The sequence below is a fragment of the Embiotoca jacksoni genome, unplaced genomic scaffold (assembly GCF_022577435.1).
Source record: "Embiotoca jacksoni isolate LCO1_2020_lvr unplaced genomic scaffold, fEmbJac1.0.p SCAF_68, whole genome shotgun sequence".
Lineage (NCBI taxonomy): Eukaryota > Metazoa > Chordata > Actinopteri > Embiotocidae > Embiotoca > Embiotoca jacksoni.
Window position 1 is genome coordinate 1,041,885 of NW_027185423.1, and position 22,886 is coordinate 1,064,770.

The 22,886-nt window shown below is 46.0% G+C and overlaps 4 protein-coding genes across 6 annotated transcripts in view; 2 read left to right on the forward strand and 2 right to left on the reverse strand.

The window, feature by feature from the left end:
* Positions 1-837: 837 nt before the first annotated feature.
* Positions 838-9,564, reverse strand: LOC138214148 (hepatoma-derived growth factor-related protein 2-like). 3 transcript variants are annotated; one of them, XM_069175520.1, is made up of 12 exons: positions 9,451-9,564; positions 7,755-7,866; positions 7,244-7,308; positions 7,032-7,167; positions 6,553-6,903; positions 6,277-6,459; positions 5,582-6,199; positions 5,188-5,294; positions 4,182-5,103; positions 4,001-4,102; positions 1,943-2,165; positions 838-1,718 (listed from the first exon to the last, which is right to left on the reverse strand). In XM_069175520.1, exons 2-12 carry the CDS (start codon positions 7,836-7,838, stop codon positions 1,699-1,701), a joined length of 2,811 nt encoding a protein of 936 aa, XP_069031621.1. In that variant the 5' UTR covers positions 7,839-7,866; positions 9,451-9,564; the 3' UTR covers positions 838-1,698. The 3 variants fall into 3 exon arrangements, with proteins under 3 accessions (XP_069031621.1, XP_069031619.1, XP_069031620.1); XM_069175518.1 differs by having other exon boundaries at positions 6,553-6,906; XM_069175519.1 differs by having other exon boundaries at positions 6,553-6,906; positions 9,076-9,564.
* A 262-nt stretch (positions 9,565-9,826) lies between these two features.
* Positions 9,827-15,758, reverse strand: wdr55 (WD repeat domain 55). Its single transcript, XM_069175554.1, has 4 exons — positions 15,213-15,758; positions 13,792-13,898; positions 11,416-11,685; positions 9,827-11,162 (listed from the first exon to the last, which is right to left on the reverse strand). Exons 1-4 carry the CDS (start codon positions 15,741-15,743, stop codon positions 10,823-10,825), a joined length of 1,248 nt encoding a protein of 415 aa, XP_069031655.1. The 5' UTR covers positions 15,744-15,758; the 3' UTR covers positions 9,827-10,822.
* A 715-nt stretch (positions 15,759-16,473) lies between these two features.
* Positions 16,474-22,886, forward strand: part of ccdc171 (coiled-coil domain containing 171) — a 19,997-nt gene continuing 13,584 nt past the window's right edge. The window contains exons 1-4 of the mRNA XM_069175516.1: positions 16,474-16,532; positions 17,282-17,443; positions 18,360-18,603; positions 19,419-19,551. Of these exons, the coding sequence (XP_069031617.1) occupies positions 17,301-17,443; positions 18,360-18,603; positions 19,419-19,551 (520 nt within the window). The 5' untranslated portion in view covers positions 16,474-16,532; positions 17,282-17,300. The remainder of the gene's footprint in view (positions 16,533-17,281; positions 17,444-18,359; positions 18,604-19,418; positions 19,552-22,886) is intronic.
* LOC138214159 (tripartite motif-containing protein 16-like) overlaps positions 20,405-22,886 on the forward strand; it is a 3,465-nt gene continuing 983 nt past the window's right edge. Inside the window, exon 1 of the mRNA XM_069175540.1 lies at positions 20,405-22,886. This exon is cut by the window's right edge and continues 983 nt beyond it. Coding sequence (XP_069031641.1) covers positions 20,449-22,293 — 1,845 coding nt within the window. The 5' untranslated portion in view covers positions 20,405-20,448 and the 3' untranslated portion in view covers positions 22,294-22,886.

Consider the following 22,886-nt stretch of genomic DNA (forward strand, 5'->3'; position numbering starts at 1 on the left):
AAGAGGAGGAGGAGGGGAAGGAAGAGGAGAAACTGGAGGGGACAGAAGAGGAAGAGGAGGAGGGAGGAGGGAAAGGAAGAGGAGCTGGAAGAGGAGGAGGAGGGAGGAGGTGAGGAAGGATGAGGAGGAGGGGAAAGAGGAGGAGGAAGAGGAGGAGAATGAAGAGGAGGAGGCTGTCCAACATCAGTTGGTATCAGTACACTGGATTTATTTCACAATTATTCATAAAAATCTTCCCATAAAACCAGTTTAGATCAAGTTTCATTTGTTCAAGAGGAAGTAATAATTTTACTTTTAGTTTTTGTTCATTTTCTGATATTACCAGTTTGTATTGTAGTTAAATTAAAAATTTTACATAATTTTAATTATTAAATTATATTTCAATAAGAAAGTTTTAGTGCATCTACAAAAATCATATTTAGATCTAAAGTATTAATTTTACAAGGTAAAGTCATTTTTAAGAATTTTTTAATAAAACTAACAAAGAACTCGTTTGTTTGGCAAAAAACCTCAAATTTAACAAGGAAATGTTTATTTAAAGCAACAAATTCACCAGAAGTGAAACAACTATAGTATTTGACTTTTTAGTATTTTGTTCAGCAGTTTTTATCCTCTAAAGAGAATAAAATACAATTAAAGGAAATGATTTGCTCATTTTAATACTTTACGAACGAGCTTGGTGCGTTTCATCTTATCAATTTAAATCTTTGTGACTTTTATTGTCAAACTAAATAAATAATAGACAATAAAAAGGTCTGTGGAGAATAAAGGTCTCTTATCAACAGCGGTGCTCACTGCTGCCCCCGATGGCCACAAAATGAATTACAGCAACACCACTGAACCAAATCTTCTTTAATAAACCGAAAAAGAACAAAAACACACTTTTATTCAGCACAGCACAAAGTGTGGATATTTTCTGCTGGCGTGTTGAAACTCGATGCATCACGATGTCGAGTCACGCTTCATGTTCGTGAAATAAAGGAAATGTTCTCGGAAAAACTAAAACTGCACGCAAGTAAAAACTTTAAAAAGAATAGAAACATCTCACTGAGTCACAATAAAATCTCTGTACAACGTTTTACAAACCCAGCGAGCAGCTGTGTCGGTGTTCTGCTGCTGTGCAGGCTTAATGCTTCTCGTTTAGGGTTTAAACTACATTTCCCATCAGGCCTTTCAGCAGGATGAACATGTTGGGAGGAAACTTCATGACGTGAAACAGCAAAGAGCAGCTTTTAAAATCCCCAAAAAACAAGCGGGTTAGTGGCAGAATGTGATTTTACACAACATCTAAAAACACAACAGGTGTGTCCAGGTGAGTGAGGAATAAAGGGCTCACAGGGGTCAAAGGTCAACTAGTGATCATTAAGGTAATCTTAAAAAGACAGGTGAGAGGTCCTGTTAACGAGTTTAATGCTCAGCTGTGGGTTTAATGAAAAGAGTGTTGGATTAAAACGCCGTCCTCCCGGGCGATCCGTTTAAAGTGAAAGCACCTGATTGACGGCCAGGCTGCGTCACCTGCTCAGGTGCAACAGGAAATAAAGCTGGACGGGTCAATATACTGCCGAGTGTGTGCGATGAGGTGAAGATGGTTGTGGAAGATCCTGTTGTGTGTGTGTGTGTGTGTGTGTGTGGATGGGGAGGTGTTGTTTCAGGTCCACCGCCCCCCTGCAGAGTCGAGATGGTTCAGTCCAGGCGGCTTCAGGAGGAGTCCACTGGAGCTGTGTGAGGGGGAATGATGGGGGGGGAGGGGGGGAAATAATCAATACATTAAATATACAAACAATAAATGAACCCGAAGTGTATTTCAGAAGGCAGGTTCAGTGGAGATTGTTAACCCTGACATGACGGATGTCACCATATTTGGATGAAGTGGGGCGGAGCCGGGGGCGGAGCCAACCAGCAATGATAAACTGCATCTAAAAGTGTCGGCTTCCACGTTTACCTCCTGTTGTCTCCTCCTTCACCTCCTGCAGCAGCTCCCCCGTCTTCTCCCTGCAGCGCTCCACCCTCTCCGCCTCCTCCCGCTCCTTCTCCTCCAGCAGCGAGCGCAGGAAGGCGGCGCTCACCACCTCCTCCCCCTCCCCCACCAGGAAGGCGTTCTTGAAGCGGTTGTACAGCATGGAGGCCTTGTCCATGATGGCCTGGCTCGCCCGGTACGACCGCATCTACCAAGGAAACACAAGAGGATGATCACATCGCTGACGGCAGCTTTCCTCCTTCACTCATTCCTCGTCCACTTCTTCTTCTTCTTCTTCTTGTTTCGGTCACGTGTGACTTTAAATTTCTGGAAAATCTGGAAATGAAAGAAAACTGAGAAAAACAAAAGCTCCTCTATCAACAAGCAGCATGTTTTAAGCTTTTACAGGTTTTTTAATGACTGAAATGATTAATTCTCTATTAATTGAATGATTAATATATCTGATAATACATATTTCAGTCCCTTCAGGAGTTTCTGTGCTCGTTTGGATCCTGTCAAATGTTTTTGGGAGTTTTACATTTATTTATTTTTGTGCAAATTGCTGTGAAACTTTCATTAGAACAATTTTTGCGAGCTCCTGAAAATATTGTGGAGATTAGTTGAAGTTGTGTTAATTATTGTGAACATTTAACTTTTCAGGAAGGAACAAATGTTTTAAATCAGTCATGATATTCATGAAGATGTTTCACCTGAAGCAGATGGAAAATCACTACATTTATGTTTATAAAATACTACATATTAAACAATAAAATGTACCTTCATTTAATTTAGAGCTATAACTAATAAACCCAGGTTGGAATTAATGACAGCAAAAATAAAATATAAAAATATTTACTTTTACTGCAAAATATAGTCAACCAGTTATCTGTTATTATTTAAAATGATAATGTTTCCATCCAATTGACATAATAACCTGTTATTCAGTTTCCAGAGATCTTTAGTGGAACTGTTTTTAGAACTTTAACTCTTTTGAAATGTTTAATTAAATGTCGGTTATTTTTTTTGTATTGGTTTTATTAAATGTGTAATTAAATGTTTTATGAAATATTTCATTCATTGTTTTATGAAGTGTATGATGAAGTGTATTGAAGTGTATGATGAAGTGTATGATGAAGTGTATTGAAGTGTATGATGAAGTGTATTGAAGTGTATGATGAAGTGTATTGAAGTGTATGATGAAGTGTATGATGAAGTGTATTGAAGTGTATGATGAAGTGTATGGAAGTGTATTGAAGTGTATGATGAAGTGTATTGAAGTGTATGATGAAGTGTATGATGAAGTGTATGATGAAGTGTATGATGAAGTGTATGATGAAGTGTATTGAAGTGTATGATGAAGTGTATGATGAAGTGTATGATGAAGTGTATGATGAAGTGTATGATGAAGTGTATTGAAGTGTATGATGAAGTGTATGATGAAGTGTATGATGAAGTGTATGATGAAGTGTATTGAAGTGTATGATGAAGTGTATGATGAAGTGTATGATGAAGTGTATGATGAAGTGTATGATGAAGTGTATTGAAGTGTATGATGAAGTGTATTGAAGTGTATGATGAAGTGTATGGAAGTGTATGATGAAGTGTATGGAAGTGTATGATGAAGTGTATGATGAAGTGTATTGAAGTGTATGATGAAGTGTATGATGAAGTGTATGATGAAGTGTATGATGAAGTGTATTGAAGTGTATGATGAAGTGTATGATGAAGTGTATGATGAAGTGTATTGAAGTGTATGATGAAGTGTATTGAAGTGTATGATGAAGTGTATGATGAAGTGTATGGAAGTGTATGATGAAGTGTATGATGAAGTGTATTGAAGTGTATGATGAAGTGTATTGAAGTGTATGATGAAGTGTATGATGAAGTGTATGATGAAGTGTATTGAAGTGTATGATGAAGTGTATTGAAGTGTATGATGAAGTGTATGGAAGTGTATGATGAAGTGTATGATGAAGTGTATGGAAGTGTATGATGAAGTGTATGATGAAGTGTATTGAAGTGTTTAATGGACACTGTGTTCACCTTCCTGAGCGTGGCCACCAGCTCGCTGTGTCTCTGTACGTGTTGGGAGGTGATGTAAACCATGCTGAGCTGCTCCAGCGCCGCCAGACACCTGCTGACGTCCTGAGGAGACGCAGACGGACGTCGGTCTGTCAGCCAACACACATCAGAACACCACTCACACAATCGGACCGGGTCTCACCGGGGTGTCGGACTTCAGGGAGATCCGGATGTCTCCGTGGATTCTGTGCAGCGTGGAGTCCGTCAGCGTCACGCTCGCGCTCTTCTGCTCCTCCTCCGGTTTGCTTTCTTCTCCTGCGCTTCCCGTGGAGGAGGTGGCCGATGTCGCGGCTCCGCTCGGCTGCTCGCTCTTCTTCTGTGGTTCTGCGTCCGTCCTCTCCGCCGCTCGCTCGTCTTTCTTCTCCTGAGGTTCCTCGCCAGGTTTTTTTTCGCCGTCTTCTTCTTTCTTCTTCTGCTCGCTCGTCGTCCTCTCGACCTTCACCTCCTTCCTCCTCTCTTTCTGCTCCAATTCTCTCCTTCTGCGCGTCGCCTCCTCCTCGCCGCTCTTCTTCACCACCTCCTCCTCCTCCTTCGCCCTCTTCTTCCTCTCCTCCGTCCCGCTCTTGTCTTTTTTCTCCTCCGTCGGCGTTCTCGTTCCTTCCGATCTCTTCTTCGCCTCGGAGCTTCTTTCTGACCTCCCGTCTCCAGCGTTCCTCTCCTTCTCAGAACTCCTCCTCCTCTCGTCTGCCGCCGCCGCTCCTCCCATCATGGTCTTCACCTGGACCTTCGGACCCTGACCCGACGCTTTCACGATCTTTCCGATGATCTTCCTCTCGTCCTTCTTTCCTTCTTCTTTCTTCTGCGTGGCGTCGCCGCTCCTCTTCTCCTCCTCCTCCTCTCCCTCCTCCTTCGTCGTGACCTCCGACCTGCCTTCCTTCGTCCTCCGCTCGTCTTTGGCTTCGCTCCTTTTGTCCTCCGTCGTCCGTCCCTCCTTCTTCTCGCTCTCTTTCTTCTCTGGTGTTTTCTTGCCGACGATCTTCTTCCTGATCGATTCTCTCTCGCTCTTCCTCTCCGTCGTCGTCTCGCTTCCTGTCGTCTTCCTCTTCGCTCCGTCGCCGGCTCTCCTGACGACGAGACAAAACCACATTGAAACGCTCCGTTGGAATCAACCCAATCAGGTGTGTGTGTGTGTGTGTGTGTGTTCTTACGGAGCGCTCTTCATCATCTCCCTCCTCTTCGCTCCTCTCCCGGCCTTCAGCAGCCCTCTCAGAGACCTCAGCAGACTCTCCCTCCTGGCCGCCAGGCGGTGCTGTCGCTACACAGATTCACATGTTTACCGAACTTTCAAACGCCACATATGTCTCGTGAAATGGTGATAAACTGTTCAGTTGCATGATGGGAAATGTAGCACCCGCTGCTTTGGGGTTTCTGCAAGTGTTCACTAATTTTAAATGTGGAGGCAGTTTTATGCCACAGGAACAATTCAATAACGTTTCTGAGGTTAAACGGACGTGTTTTTCTCATTAAAACAATAATGATCAGTGATGAATAGATCGATGAAGATGATTACTGATCAGGATTTAGAACAGAAAGCATCTTTACCTCGTTGTCCCCCCCAGCGCTTCCTCTCTCCTCTCCTGCATCCTTTGTTTTCTCCTTGTCCACCTTCTTCTTCTTCTTCTTCCCTTCCACCCCATCGCCCGGTCTTGTTTTCTTCTGCACCTCCTTGTCCTCCTCCGTCCTCCTCCTCCTCCTCTTTGCTCCCTGGCTCTCCTCTCTCCTCGATTCTTTCCTCCCTTCTCCAACTTCCTTTTTTGTTTTCTGCTGCGCCTCCTTTTCTCTGGTCCTTCTCGTTCCTTCCGTCTCTGTGCTCCTCCCTCTAGTGGTTTTCTCCTCCTTTCCTTCGCTGCCATCCTGTCTTGTTTTCTCCTCTTCCTGCTCCTCAGATCTCCTCATCTTTACTCCGTCGGTTTTCTCGTCCTCTTTGTGCCTTTTCGATACTCGTCTTTCTGACGTCCTCTTTTCTTCCGTTTTGGCTTCTTTCGCTCCGTCACTTCTGTCCTGGCTGGGTTCCTCCTCCTGCACCTCCTCATCCTTCCCCTTTCTCTTCCTACCGACTCCTCGGCTCTCCTCTTTGTCCTCCTCTTTCTTCCTCTTCTTTGTGGGAGTCGTCACAGGAGGACCAGCCGGCATCCTCTTCTTCTTCTGCTCGTCATCGACCTGACAGAAAACACCAAAACTTAATCCAAACTCTGAGAAGCAGTCGTTGACCGAGCGCCTCCTTCATCGGCGGTTACCTGTGAACCTGCTCCTCTGCTCCTGGTCGTAGTTGCACCGCCGGCAGACGTGGCGGCTGCTGACGTTTCGCTCCGGTCCGATTCCTTCGCGGGAGCTTCGGCGGTTTCCTTTTGGCCGGTGACTTTACTTCTCGTGGTCGCTGCTCCGGCGGTCCGACTGACCGACGCTCGGCCGGCTCTCGTCTCCGGAGACACGGAAAACTCACGTTAAATCTCGTGATGAATTTTCACAACTTTTACTTCTAACACTGGTGTTGTAGCTGATTTGGTTCTTACCTCCTTCTTACTCTCTACGGAAGTTGAACTTTCACATGTACTCGCTCCTGCTCCTGCTCCTGCTCCTCCTGCTGCTCCTCCTGCTGCTGCTGCTGCTCCTCCTCCTCCTGCCCCTGCTGCCCTCCTACTTCTTGTATTTGCAGGAAGCGTTGCTGCACTCGTGGGCTCTCTAGAAGTTGGAGTTTGTTTGGCGTCGGGCGTTCTGCCTGCAGCGCATCGAGACGAAGCTCGAGTGGCGGTTTTACCGGCAGGTTCCGGTTTACTCGGCGTCGGGGTGCTTTTAAGTTTGTTGTGTTGCGTTTTAGGTGCAGACTTGGGTTTGGCCGATGGAGTCGGAGTCCTTCCTGGCGACTGCTGAGAGGACAGAATACAAAACGTCTCTTCAAACCAAAAAGAAAACACATTTACATGGATTGTGTTTTATCTGTAAACGTGACAGCCGTGTTATTACTTCATGCAGCCATCAGGAAGAGACTGACTTTGAGTTTGCTCCCGACTCCGGGCGTGTTCTGGATCTCCCACATGCCCTCGGCGAAGCCTTTGATCCGGACGCCACTGCCGTACTTCAACTTGTTCCCGACGTACGGGACGACGTTCTCCGGCGGGAGGCTGCCTCTGAGGAGGGAAAAGATCCATCGGTCAACTCTGCGGAGGAAACAAGGAAAGTTGACCGCCGGCCGCGTGTACGTACATCTGATGGGTCCCGAAGAAGAAGACCGGGACTCGCTTCTTGTAGCCGTCGTCCGACTTAGAGATCTGCAAACACACAGAGTGAGAGAACAGCTGGTGGTCATAGTGTGTGTGTGTGTGTGTGTGTGTGTGTGTGTGTATGCGTGCATGCGTGTGTGTGTGTGTGCACGTGTGCGAGTGTGTGTGTGTGAGTGTGTGTATGCGTGCGTGCGTGTGTGTGTGCACGTGTGTGTGCGCGTGTGTGAGAGTGTGTGTAGAGCTGTGTGTGTGTGTATGCACGTGTGTGAGTGTGTGTGTGTGTACGTGTGTGAGTGTGTGTGTGTATGCGTGCGTGCGTGCGTGTGTGTGCACGTGTGTGAGTGTGTGTGTGAGTGTGTGTGTGTATGCGTGCATGTGTGTGTGTGCGCATGTGTGTGAGTGGTGTGTGTGTAGAGCTGTGTGTATGTGTGTGCGCGCGCGCGCGTGTGTGTATGTGTGTGTGTGTGTGTGTGTGTGTGTGTGTGTGTGTGTACCCTGGCCGGCCAGTGAGGGAATCCCTTCATCTTGGCGAACACCAGGTCTCCAGGTTTGAAGTGGTCTCCAGTTTTCCCCGGCATCCTGCTGCTTCAGAGTTCAGTCACACAGCTGGAAAAAAAACAGACTTGACTGATGTTCCATCTTTCAGCGGTTCTGCAGGTACCCGGGTCGATCCACACGTCTAAAGACGGTTCCTGAACGCAGCACGGTGCTGCACACGGAGCAGCAGGAAGCAACGACCTCCATCAGGAAGTGTTCAGAGTTCATCATCATCACTGAGTTCCTCACGTTAACGTGACCTCTGACCTCTGGTACCTGAACATTAGTGATGTCACCATGGAAACCTGAAACTGGAGCAGAGAAACATCAGATTTTGGGTCAAACTCTGTAAACGGTCATCAGAGACCCTTGAAATGTTTCAGAAAGTCATGAAGCGACGAGCCGGGCGAGGTGTTCTGATGACATCACGTTTCAAGAGAGGCGGAGCTTCACCGTCCAAGACTGAAGAAGGTGCGTCAGGTCAGGAGACACCAGGTGGGTTTTCTTTGTGTCACCGTGAATCCGTCCCCCAGAGTCACTGTCAACAGTTCCACTGGAACCTTCTGAGCTTCTGTTCTGGTTCGTAGTCTTCAGGTCAGTCTGAGTTTGGTGCTTCTGGTTTGATTTTGAAATTACTCACCTCCTTCACTTCCTGTCCTCTATATGATTGTTGGCCCCGCCCCCTGATTAGTTTCACCTGTCCCTCGTTGTCCCTCCCTGTATTTAGTCTGTGAGCTCTTCTTCTTCTCTCTTTGTTTCAGTTTCCTGTCTGTTGAAACCCAGAGGACACAAACCACCTGAACTGTGGCGCCATGGCAACAGAGGACACTCTGAACACTTCCTCCTGAAGGTCATTGCTTCCTGCTGCTCCTTGTGCATCACCGTGCTGCGTTCAGGAACTTTCTTTTTTTTTAATCACACCTAGTAAAATAACTCCGAGGACCAGATCAGGACAACGTGACCGTCTCGGAGTCCATCACAAGACAAACACGTCCACGTCCACTTACACCTTTAAATACTGCGACGGTGCGTTCAGGGGCAGGTCACAGCAAAGTAGAAACCTGGTTCTAACTTCCATCTCATGCAACTTTTATGTCCAGGTTTGGTGCGTGTGAATGTAAAGTTGAATGATAAAGTGGAGGATTAAATGTCCCGTTGTGTGCTGCAGGATTCATGTGGCTCATTTGATAGAAAAACACATTCCTGCAGGTTAAACTTGTAAAGTAGTTCAAACGAGCTCATTCTCAAACTACAGCAGCAGAATACACAAATATTTACCCCCAAAAACAGCAAAACACCGACAATGCAAACTTCGACCTGAACCAGTCTGACTGGAGGACTTCTGCTCTGACGGAGTTTTCACGGTGTCGTGGACTTGTTGAGTGAAGGCCTGGACCCTCCTTCCACCGCTGATGGTTTATGTCCGGCAGGTGAAACCGTAGGATTATTTATTTGACCGCCGCTCCGCTGGTGAAGACGACAGAGAGACTTTTCCACGTTAATTCGGCGGTTTTTTTCCCGCAGCTCTCTTTGTTTACATGTTAGCCATGAAGCTAACCCAGAAGCTAACCGGTGCCAGCCGAGCCGTCCGCTCTGGCCGGGTGATTCACCTCTCAGCGCCGCGTCCGCTTCACCGGCCGGGCGTTGACTTACCGACAAACCTGGACGGCGGTCCTCTGAAAAACGCCGATAAACGTTTCAACGGGCGGCTCCTGGTTACTAGGCTACGCTTTCCTGCCCGTCGCCATCTTCGCCGTTGTCTTAACGCGTCACGTGACCTTTAACACTTTCCCGCCTGCGGTCGGGACTGTACCAAACGGACAGGAGCGTGGACTGTACCATCTGCAGTAAGGGGGGGCCTTTGGTTGTATGTGTAAGCAAATAATCCATAAAATACTTTATTTATCAACATTTTTGAGACATACTGAAACGTTTCAACTTAAACGTGGATCTTTACCAAATATCTGGGCAGCTATTATTATTATTATTATTATTAATCTGGTATCAAGCAAGAACAAAGTTGATTAAAAACAGGATTTTCACATTAGTTTATTCGTAAATCTAAAGTTTATTAGTAAATCTAAACCGATTATTTATACAAACTGAAAATGGATGGGAATCAACAACTGTCTAAATATTAATAAAAACACACCACAGCAACGTTTTAAAACTGACCTGCAGTCATTTTGTGTGTTTATGTAATTTGTATGACCTGAAATCAAAAATAAAGAAACACAACACTTGTATGGCACTCTTTACCTTCAATTTCTCCAAGTTTTTACATTGTAGGTACAACTTTAAAGAAAATGATTAAAATAACGCAGCTTCTTTGAGATCCAATTGTAACACTGACCAAACATCAAATTGTATTTTCGGTATATCAAACTTTAATTTGAGGGAAAAGTGTCAAATTTCTGTGATATAAAATGCAAAATATACTTATATGGTGCTCTTTAAATGCATCAAAATGTTCACCTATTTTCAGAGTTTGGGAACGAATACGTAGAGTAAATTTAAAGAGACATTAAAAAAAAAAAAAAAAATGTAATGAGTGAAATTTATTTATTACAAATACATTTTTCAACTTAACCAGAACCTGAATATGCCATAGTTATCTTGGAGGCTAAAAATGCCCCAAGAAGCCTGTTGGCGTTAGAAAGGGTTGGGATTCTTCTGGTGATACAATACTTTATTTTATTTTAAATACAGATATCATTTTGCCCAACACCTTCAAATATTGTGAAAACAGGGTTCGATGCCCAACCGTTCACTGTTGACTCCACCGCACGTCTGAGAGGAAATAAGCTACGACTTGAGATTCCAGTTTGACAAAGTCACCAACGGCGGCTCGTTTCAGGGTCAACGTGCCGACACGGCTGGAATCGGAGGTTCGATACCGGCTGATGTCGGCCGTCCACGCTCGTCACCGGCACCGTGAGGCTTTGGATGAGAGCCTCCAGCAACCGGCAGAAAGGTCCAATTGACTTCTTTAGGACCAAATTGTCCAAAGGTGCTCGTGAGCATTTTAATCGCTGCCGCTGTCGCTGTCGTCATCGGCCTCCTCCTCTTCCTCCTCCTCCTCCTCCTCCTTCTTCTTTGTTTCCTCTACGAGTCCCGAGAAGAAGTCGTTGTCTCCGTGAGCCTTCTTGGTCAGAGACTTCATCCGGCCGTCCTTCTTCTTCCTCTTGCGGTATTCGTTGACGGTCGTGTGGGGTAAGCCGGAGATGTCCCAGAACTTGATGAGCTGGTCGTGGGCACAGCTGACGAGGAAGCGAGAGTCCCGGGACCTGACGAGCTCCTCGATGGGTTCGCCGACGTGCTGCCCGATGCAGCCGATGACCCGGTTGGGAAGAAGGTTGACGGCTCTTTTGGAGGACGGAACAGAACAGGTTACCGACTCGCCATGAATAACAATCGCTTTGATGCTGAGTATTGGTGCGCTGGCGACGGCCGGACGATGTTTTAGTAAAACAATGAGAACCACGAACGAACGAAGAGGTTTGAATGTCGCAAATTTAACAATCTCGACAAAACCGACACGCAAATGTTTGCCAGTGATAAACTGGCCGACGCTCCGGTCGAACTTCGTCATAACGACCGTCCGAGGACACAACTCACCGGATGTACCCGTCCATGCCGGCGGTGCACATGATGCTGTCGGTGACGGGGACGATGCAGTCCACCGACTCCGCCTTGATGGCGAAGCGGTCGCTGGTGGCGCCGAAGCCGTTCCAGTTGAATATATAGACGGTTCCTTCGCTGGAGCCGCAAACCACCTTCTTGCCGCGCTTCATCAGCGCCACCGAAGTCAGATCGCCGCTCTGGTACTCCGACAGCAGCTCGAACCGCCGCCTCTTGATGTTGAAGACGCCCATGGTGCCGTCACCACTGGAAAAAATACGAGTTACATAAAATATTCAACTTTTAATGAACAATCGTGATCAAGAACTTCTCAAAATGATCATCAGTCAATTTATGGAAATGAAAACTGGACGCTTGAAGAAAACTGTTAGCAAAACCTAAACGGGCCAATTTTAAAGGAATCCAGAATTTCTCACGATTTCAGAGAACTCAGGAAGTGAAGCTGAAAGCAACAAGGGAACATTTGGGCACCTTGTTTTCAGGGCGCGAGACAAATCCAGTCGTTTGCAGAAAAGCTCTGACATTAATTAATAATCTTCTATTTTCAAGCGAACGTGCAGGATTCAAACTCCACAAACTAATTTGTGGGTTCGTTTTTTGAGACTTTTATCTTTTTAGTGATTAAAAGATAAAGATTTTGTTCTAGAAGAATCAGTGAGATGATGAATATGATGTGTTGTATGTCCGCTTCTTTATTAAAAAACAAAACAACAAACTTGACTTAACAAACTGGTGAAGAAGGCCGGCTCCATCATCGGCTGCAAACTGGGTAGTCTGGAAAAGGTGGTGGAGAGGAAGACGCTGAGGAAACTATTATCCATATTGCATAATCCTGACCATCCTCTCCACCTGCTGCAGGGACAGAGGAGGACGTTCTCCAAAAGATTCCTCCAGCTCCGCTGTCACAAGGACAGATCCAGGAGATCATTCCTGATACAGGAGATCATTCCAGATACAGGAGATCGTTCCTGATCCAGGAGATCGTTCCTGAGACAGGAGATCGTTCCTGAGACAGGAGATCATTCCAGATACAGGAGATCATTCCTGATACAGGAGATCATTCCAGATACAGGAGATCATTCCTGATCCAGGAGATCATTCCAGATACAGGAGATCATTCCAGATACAGGAGATCGTTCCTGAGACAGGAGATCGTTCCTGAGACAGGAGATCGTTCCAGATACAGGAGATCGTTCCAGATACAGGAGATCATTCCAGATGCAGGAGATCATTCCTGATACAGGAGATCATTCCTGATACAGGAGATCGTTCCTGATACAGGAGATCGTTCCTGATACAGGAGATCGTTCCAGATACAGGAGATCGTTCCTGAGACAGGAGATCGTTCCTGATACAGGAGATCATTCCTGATCCAGGAGATCATTCCTGATCCAGGAGATCATTCCTGATACAGAAGATCATTCCTGATCCAGGAGATCATTCCTGATCCAGGAGATCATTCCTGATACAGGAGATCGTTCCTGATACAGGAGATCGTTCCTGAGACAGGAGATCGTTCCTGAGACAGGAGATCGTTCCTGAGACAGGAGATCGTTCCAGATACAGGAGATCATTCCTGATACAGGAGATCATTCCTGATACAGGAGATCGTTCCTGAGACAGGAGATCGTTCCTGAGACAGGAGATCGTTCCAGATACAGGAGATCGTTCCTGATACAGGAGATCGTTCCAGATACAGGAGATCATTCCTGATACAGGAGATCATTCCTGATACAGGAGATCGTTCCTGATACAGGAGATCGTTCCAGATACAGGAGATCATTCCTGATACAGGAGATCGTTCCTGATACAGGAGATCATTCCTGATACAGGAGATCGTTCCAGATACAGGAGATCATTCCAGATACAGGAGATCATTCCTGATACAGGAGATCATTCCTGATACAGGAGATCATTCCTGATACAGGAGATCGTTCCTGATACAGGAGATCATTCCTGATACAGGAGATCATTCCTGCCGACCGCAATAAGTCTGTACAATAACTCACCTCTGGCAAAATCCATCACACAACAATAACACTGTTGACTGTGTTTCTTGGTTTGTTGTATATAATATATATGGATATATAATGTACTGTATATACTGTGCATTTTATATTTATATTTTTTACTGCTATTTACTGCTATTTTATTTTATTGCTTTTCTATTGTTATATTATTCTATTCTATTCTATTATTATTTTATTCTATTGTTTCTATTATTATCTTATTGCTTCTGTATGCTGCTGTCGCGAAAAAATTTCCCCTCGGGGATTAATAAAGTAAATACCTACAAAACTGTAAAAGACAATAAAGAGGGTCCTATGTTACTAATACTGTTACTGCTGCTACCTGGCCGTGAGCAGGATCCTCTTGGCGTTGTCCACAGTGATGTCACTGATGTAGTCCTCGTGGTGTTTCAGATCCATGATGGCCGTCCCCTTCCTCATGTCCCACACCTTCAGAGGTCAACAAACAGCAACATGGTCAGCCTGCTTTGGAAAACTTAAACCCCTGAAAGCATCTTTAAGTCAGGGCTATAAAAGACCCCCCAGGAACCAGCAGCGTGAGGGCCGAGCACTGGCTTAGTGGTATTGATGACATCATCAGTTTCCATTTTGACCAACCGTTGGCTTGTGAACTGTCGCTATGAAGCCTCGATTCTGTGGCCGTCACCATCTTGTTAGTTTGGAGAGGTTTGGAGCAGGAAGTGACCATATTTGGACGAGCTGGGGGAGGAGCCAGCGGTGGATCTGACCGACCTGATCGGAAACCTGACGATACTACGTCCCGCCCACCGATAGCTGTAACCTGACTGCACCACAGACCTGTCAATCAAACAGACACGCCCCCAAAAACAGGTCTTCTTGAATCTTCTTTTCTAATGAATGAGGGATTATTTTCAGATGGACCTCCAGAAAACTAAGAAGAAGGAGTGACTTTAGCTAACAACACCGAGATAACTGATGGACACATTTTATTCACTTTGGATTTGATGAGAGAAGTTGAATGGGAGTCTATGGAGCCGGAGGCTTTTTGGAGCCGACCTCTAGTGGCACTCGCTGGTATTGCAGCTTCACGTCCACAGATTTCAGACCCGGAAACTACGTCCACTTTTTTCAGTTTTACCTTCAGTCTGATTTTGAGTGACTGGAAGGCTGACCGGCACCACTTACAGTCCGGCACCACTTACAGACCGGCACCACTTACAGTCCGGCACCACTTACAGACCGGCACCACTTACAGGCCGGCACCACTTACAGACCGGCACCACTTACAGTCCGGCACCACTTACAGGCCGGCACCACTTACAGACCGGCACCACTTACAGACCGGCACCACTTACAGTCCGGCACCACTTACAGACCGGCACCACTTACAGTCCGGCACCACTTACAGGCCGGCACCACTTACAGTCCGGCACCACTTACAGACCGGCACCACTTACAGACCGGCACCACTTACAGGCCGGCTGGACCGTTGACCTTTTTTAGGGCGTTGATCATCTTAAACATCAAAATCTTCAAACCCCTTAAAGACCAGTTTGGCCGTTACATCTCTATGTGGATGTTGATGGTGGAGCCCAGGTGGAGCCCAGGTGGAGCCCAGGTGGAGGATCTGAGCACCAGCTGAGACCAACCGACTGGAAGGACAGATGTTCTGGTACGGACTAGTTTAAACCATTTATCAAAGGCCAGCTGTAGAGCTGACCCACCAGAACCCCAACATGGACCGGTACAACACCAGCCTGGTTCCAGAGAACATGTCCAGACCTTCAGGGTGCCCCCGTCGTCCCCGGTGGCCAGGATGTTCTCGTCCACCAGCAGCAGACTGTTGATGGGGGCCCCGTGCGCCCCGCGGATCCGCGTGACCAGCTGTCCCCGCTCCACGTCCAGCAGGTGGACGGCCTTGTCCCGGGACACGCTGTAGAGCTTCAGCCCGTCCTCGGAGAAGCGCACCTGGCGGCAGGACTTCAGGTGGTGTCCGGACGACCACAGCTCCCGGTTCTCCCCCTCCGTGCACGAGTAGGAGAAGGCGTACACGTCCCCGTCCACGTCCCCGCACACCAGGACGTCTCGGCTCGGGTGCAGAGCCACCGTGTTGGCGATCGCCTCCAGCCGGATGTCCTCCGGGGTGTCTCGGATCTTCGGCACGGGCGGCTCGTCTTCGTCTTCATCCTCGTCCGGGTCTGGTTCCGGGTCCGGACCTGCCGCTTCAGAGGGCAGGTCTCTGGTGGTTTCAGCTGCTGTTGAGTCCAGTTCTGGATGATGTGTCTCCTCAACGTGCGCAGCGGACGCTGCCATGTTGTTTGCTTTGCTTCTTCTTCGACGCTGAATTCAGGTGCATCGATACGTCACTGCCCTCTACCGGATGTTCGGGAACACTCCTACTAAAATACACGGCTCAGCTCCTACTCAGGTATTAGCCGCAAAATACACTTAAAGACCCGAAGCTTCAGTTTATTTCATGCTTCGTGGATTTATTTGAGTTAAACAACTGTAAAGACATGCAAAACCACCACCCACAGATTCAAAATGAGCTGACAGAGATGCAAAACGACAACCAATCACGGTCCAGCTTGAAGCACAGGTGTTTTATTATGAAGGCACGTGGAGCCTGCATCCAGGGCCCAATCTCATCATTCAAATGTCCTGTAATGCGTGTTTAATTACACATTTATAAAACCCGTGGAGCCGTTATGAATGGCCACCACAAAAACCCTGATTAAACTGAAACAGAAGGAAATAGAAAAAATATTCTCAAATACAATAGCCTTGAATAAAAACTGTAAAGTAAACAATTAATTTGAATCATCCTCCAAATTTAATTTGATGTAATTTAAATACAAATATTTTTAAATTAAATGTTTACGTTACACTGACATCAATGTTATTTCTTCCTATCCAACACGTTTTATTTAAATCGTGTTTAAATAACATTGTAAACAACCAACTACAAATAATTAATGACGTAACCGTTTGGGCCCCCCCCTCCCCCCCCCCCCCTCACAGACCATCGAGAGTTGATGCGGAAATGACGTATGGACGGTAAACATGGCGTCAGATTCAAAGGGCTCCGGGATTAAAGTTTCAGTAAGTGTCTGTCACAGCTCACAAACAAGCTTTTTATTAGTTTTCTTGTTTTCTTGTGATTAATGGAGGTGTCGCAGACCGTCTCGGGCTGGTTAACGGGGGTTCGGAGCAAACAGAGGTGTAAACGTTGGCCCTGAACCACGGCCTGGGTCTTTGTTCGAGTTGAAGCCATGTAAACACGACTCTGTTCGCAAAATGTAAGAATTTGGTAGTGGCTTGTCTAATTGCAAAATGTTGATACGGCAGCAAACCGTTAACATTTTCAATGAATTGTGACGGTCTTGTGATAAATTCGGCACATAAATGTTCCGCCGTGAAGCACTTTAAAGAGCTTTAAATCCCAGATGAAACCTGTTGCCGCCTCGTAACGCTCCGCACCGCTCTGCGCTGTCGACGGGGAAGATGGTGTTGAAAAGGAGAAATCGTTTGGAAACCAAGTGTTTTTGGTGAATGTGGCTTTTACCGAATTCATCCATTGATGTGATTGATCCATAAATCACCTTGCGTCTTGTTGTAAAAGGTATAAACCGGTTTATAGAAGGGTAATTATTAACTCGGTATATTTGTGAATGGATACCGCTCTTTCGCTTTATGCGCGCGGTTGGGTGCGTCTGTTGGCATGGCAACAGCACCAGCAGCCGGGTGACCAGCCTCCCCTGGTACCCAGCCTCCCCTGGTACCCAGCCTCCCCTGGTACCCAGCCTCCCCTGGTACCCCCTGTGATGATGTGCGTTTGGATGCATTTCCAGGCTCATTAGACTCGGAGATATGCAGAAAGAACCAGCGGAGCTGATGGGACAGCCTGGCCGGGAAAGGCGCGTGGTGAGCGGGCAGAGCAGAGCAGAGCCGCGGGGGACCGAACCGAGAGCCTCGGTCAGCTGTGCTCGGAGCTCCGAGGAGGAGATGGAAAGGTGGGAACGAAGAACAATCCCGGCACACAGTAACTGCACAAGTATTGATACTATACAAAAAATAATACTGCAGTACATGTAACAGTCCTGCATTAAAAATCCTATTGCTGCAAAACTACTTCAGCAGATTCAGAAAAATGTACACAAACAATTATAAAAATAGATGAGTTGAAAAGTCAGAATTCAGAATAATTTAGGATTCATCATTAAATAAGATTATTATTTAAGATACAATCACAAAGTTACATGCTAAATATTGTGCACTAGCAAAGGTCTGGTGATGTTTGAGTAAAGCAATGAAAAACACAAACGACAAGTCAGATTTAAATTTCCTAAATTCAGCCTGGAATGTTTGTATTTACAAATCAACAAATTAAGAGTTCAACAAATGTTACGTCGTTATGTTTATACTCAGATACTAGCCAAAATTAGGATTTGAAAGTCAAAATTCCATTACAACTAAAAATATTGAACTAAGATATGAAAAAAGGTCAACGTTATGAGATAAAAATGAAGGCAAATGTGAGATAAGGTAACATTTTGGGAGAACATTTTAAATCATGGGAAGAAGATTTAAAATGTGTTATTAAAAGTCAGAATTTTGACAAAGTTCACACTTTGAGAAAATAAAAAATTCTAACATGAAACTAAAGCAAAACTTTTGAGATAAAAAAAAATCACAATGATATCATAAAGCCAAAATTATTATATAAAAAAGTCCATATTATGAAATACAGTCAAACTTTAGTCATAAAAAAAAATCTAAAATATGTGATTAAAAATTGAATCAGATTAACAAGATAAAAAAGTAAAAATCATGTGCTCAGAGGTCAAAACTGAGATTTAGCTGAGTTTAATAATATTAATTAGTATAATAAAATAATAATAATAATATAGTTTTCTGTTTTTACATCAGGTTGAAGGAGCTCATCGCTATCAGGCAACAAAAAGAGAAGCAGGCAGAAGACGGAGGAAGAAGAGCAGAGAGGGAAGGGGAGGAAGAGGAGCGAGGGAGGGACAGAAGCCGAGGAGATGGAGGGAAAGGAAGGAGGGCGGCGTCAGAAGGAGGCGGAGGCAGCGAGGAGTCGAGGAGGCTGAGGTGGAGGATCAATGAGCTGGAGAAGGAAAAACTGCAGCTGACGTCCGGCCACAACCAAGAGGTGAGAAGTTGAAAAAAATGTCAGAATTATGAGATAAAAATTCTAAAGTCTGACTTAAGTCAGAATTATAATAGAAAATAATATTTGAACTGTGTGTTTCAATGTATGTACGTGTGTGTGTGTGTGTGTGTGTGTGTGTGTGTGTGTGTCTCTGTGTGTGTGTGTGTGTGTGTGTGTGTGTGTGTGTGTGTGTGTCTGTGTGTGTGTGTGTCTGTCTGTGTGTGTGTGTGTGTGTGTCTGTGTGTGTGTGTCTCTCTGTGTGTGTGTGTGTGTGTGTCTGTGTGTGTGTGTGTGTGTGTGTCTGTGTGTGTGTGTGTCTGTCTGTGTGTGTGTCTGTGTGTGTCTGTGTGTGTGTGTGTCTGTGTGTGTGTGTGTGTCTGTGTGTGTGTCTGTGTGTGTGTGTGTGTGTGTGTGTGTGTGTGTGTGTGTCTGTGTGTGTGTGTGTGTGTGTGTCTGTGTGTGTGTGTGTCTGTCTGTGTGTGTGTCTGTGTGTGTCTGTGTGTGTGTGTGTGTGTGTGTGTGTGTGTGTGTGTGTGTGTGTCTGTGTGTGTGTGTGTGTGTGTGTCTGTGTGTGTGTGTGTCTGTCTGTGTGTGTGTCTGTGTGTGTCTGTGTGTGTGTGTGTCTGTGTGTCTGTGTGTGTCTGTGTGTGTGTGTGTGTGTGTGTGTGTGTGTGTGTGTGTCTGTGTGTGTGTGTGTGTGTGTGTCTGTGTGTGTGTCTGTGTGTGTGTCTGTGTGTGTGTGTGTCTGTCTGTGTGTGTGTGTGTGTGTGTCTGTGTGTGTGTGTCTCTCTGTGTGTGTGTGTGTGTGTGTCCAGCTGTGCAGGCTGCAGACTGAGTTGGCTCGGCTTCGGTCCTTGGTGGAACGCAGTGAGGCTCAGAGGGCGGAGCTTCAACACCAACTGACCGAGAGCCACCGAGATGCCCAACAAGCCAAACGCTCCCTCACAGGTACACGAATCAAACACACCCGAGGGAAGCAAATCGGCCGTAGTTAAAGTATTGTTAACCCGAGTTAAGTAGTGGTTTCTACTCGTTAGCTCCGGTTGACCTGCAGCTGATCAACCGCTGATAAATGAAGACAACTCTGATTTCGGCTGCCAGACCATCTTGTCTTCGTTCTAATTCTTCGTCTTCTTATTTTTCTCCACTAAAAATAATCGGGCAGCAAAAACAGTAAATCCAAACCTCACCAAGATTAGCAGCTCGGTTGTAAATTCCTCTGACTATTCAGGCAATCAGCTTTAGGTTTTGTTGACCCTAGGGGGCGCTACAAATATCAGAAGTTTAAATCTCCTACGAAGTTTGGATCCCACGATCTAGAGTCATGTCTGAGTTGATGCCTAAACTTTTGCAATGATTGAATAATGTGGGCGTCGCTTATTATAACAAGTCTGAATTTTTTGCCATTTTACATCCACACTTCAAAAAGTTACAATCAATCATCCGTACGTTCTACAGATCTGAAATTCTGTCAGGACATCTGCTGCATTGTGACAAAACGCTGGCTCGTTCAACCTGCGGTTCAGTCCATCACTCTGTATTTTAAAACATGCAAAATCAAGCGTTTCCAGTGAGCTCTGCTGTGAACGAAGCGTTAAACTCAGAACCAGCTGCTCGTCTTCCTGGAACAAGTCGGAGCCTGATAACCGCTCCCTCCTCTTCCTGCTCTGAAACACACTTCCTTGTTCCCTCCCCTCAGATCTGCAGTCTGAACATGGGTGGAACCAACATGATGATGAGTCAGCGCTCCGTTCACTGCACAGACACATGATTTGTAGATCAGAGCTCAGACTAGTTTCACTTCTACAGAACAGAAACTCTCAGTCGCTGCTGCTGAGAGATAAAATGGAGCAGAAAGGAGTTCAGCTGGACCGAGAAACCTTCTCCTGTTCCATCTGTCTGGATCCACTGAAGGATCCGGTGACTCTTTCCTGTGGTCACAGCTACTGTATGAAGTGTATTAAAGACCACTGGGATGAAGAGGACGGGAAGAGAGTCCACAGCTGTCCTCAGTGCAGGAAGACGTTCACACCGAGGCCTGTCCTGGAGAAAAGCACCATGTTGACAGAGTTAGTGGAGGAGCTGAAGAAGACTGGACTCGGAGCTGCTCCTGCTGATCACTGCTATGCTGGACCTGAAGATGTGGCCTGTGATGTCTGCACTGGGAGGAAGCTGAAAGCCACCAAGTCCTGTTTAGTCTGTCGGGCTTCTTATTGTGAGAAACACCTCCAACCTCATTATGATGCTGCAACATTCAAGAAACACAAGCTGGTGAACCCCTCCAAGAAGCTCCAGGAGAACATCTGCTCTCGTCACGATGAGGTGATGAAGATCTTCTGCCGCACCGATCGGCAGATTATCTGTTCTCTCTGTTTAATGGAGGAACATAAAGACCACGACACCGTCTCAGCTGCAGCAGAAAGGACGGAGAAGCAGAAGAAGCTCAAGGGGAGTCGAGGAAACCTCCAGCAGAGAATCAAGAAGCAAGAGAAAGAAGAGCTGCTGCTTCAGCAGGAGGTGGAGGACATCAACGCCTCCGCTGATGAAGCAGTGGAGCACAGCGAGGAGATCATCCATCTGATGCGCGATGTGAAGCAGAAGGTCAGATCTCAGCAGGAAACCCAAGTGAGTCGAGTCAGAGAGCTTCAGGAGAAGCTGCAGCAGGAGATCGCTGAGCTGAAGAGGAAAGACAGCGAGCTGGAGAAGCTCTCACACACGGAGGATCACGAGTTCCTGCAGAGCTTCTCCTCACTGTCAGCACTCGGAGAGTCCACACACTCATCCAGCAGCAACACTCGGCCTCTCACCTACTTTAAGGAAGTGACAGCAGCTGTGTCACAGACCAGAGATTTACTACAGGACGCTCTGAGGGACGGACGGACAAACATCTCAAAGACTGTTAGTGGAGTGGACGTTTTACTGTCAGAACCAGAACCAAAGACCAGAGATTTACTACAGGACGCTCTGAGGGACGGACGGACAAACATCTCAAAGACTGTTAGTGAAGTGGACGTTTTACTGTCAGAACCAGAACCAAAGACCAGAGATTTACTACAGGACGCTCTGAGGGACGGACGGACAAACATCTCAAAGACTGTTAGTGGAGTGGACGTTTTACTGTCAGGACCAGAACCAAAGACCAGAGCTGGATTCTTAATATATTCACGAGAAATCACTCTGGATCCAAACACAGCACACAGAAATCTGTTATTATCTAAGAGGAACAGAAAAGTAACATTAATGGATCAAGAACAATCTTATTCTGATGATCCAGACAGATTCACTCGTTGGTGTTTTCAGGTCCTGAGTAGAGAGAGTCTGACTGGACGTTGTTACTGGGAGGTGGAGTGGAGAGGAAGAGGAGGAGGAAGAGGAGGAGTATATGTATCAGTCGCATACAAGAACACCAGCAGAACAGAGTGGTTTGGATCTGATGACAAATCTTGGTCATTATTTAGTTTCACAGACAGTTATGAATTTTACTATAACAAAGTTGGTTCTGAGGTCTCAGGTCCTCTGTCCTCCAGAGTCGGAGTGTACCTGGATCACCCAGCAGGTATTCTGTCTTTCTACAGCGTCTCTGGAACCATGACTCTCCTCCACAGAGTCCAGACCTCCTTCACTCAGACGCTCCACGCTGGGATTTGTTTGTGTGGTTCTGCCTCCTCAGCTGAGTTTGTGAAAGTCTGATAGGCAGCAGCGGTTTCTCTTCACGAACACGTGAACTTCTCTGAAGGTTTCAGGAACATTTGTGTTCATGTGTTTGTGTGTTGTTGTGTCTCTTCTACTGCCTGGACCTCAGCACAGAAATCACAACACCTTCCTGTAACACTCACTTCCTGTAACACTCACTTCCTGTGACACTCACTTCCTGTAACCCTCACTTCCTGTAACCCTCACTTCTTGTATCACACACTTCCTGTATCACTCACTTCCTGTATTGAATGTTGTTGTTGTTGTTCCGATCCTTGTACTCATGAATCAACTGTATTGATCCTGATCGTTGTCAGTCATGAAATATAGTCAGTAAAGTAAGTCATCACGTGTTGTCAGATTAATTCTTATCAGTGGTTCCTTCTGGGAATAATTCATCCTTCATTTCATCCAACATACTTAAAAAGTCAAAGTCAAATACTCAAAGTTTTAATTAATTTGTTTTTTATTTATGTGGTAAAATCGCAGGAATTAACAAAAATCCAAAAAAACACCGTCTAAATTTCCGTTTTGGGCCTTAAAGTGATAAAAAGTGACGAATCTTTCCAGAACAGACGGTCTGTTACTGA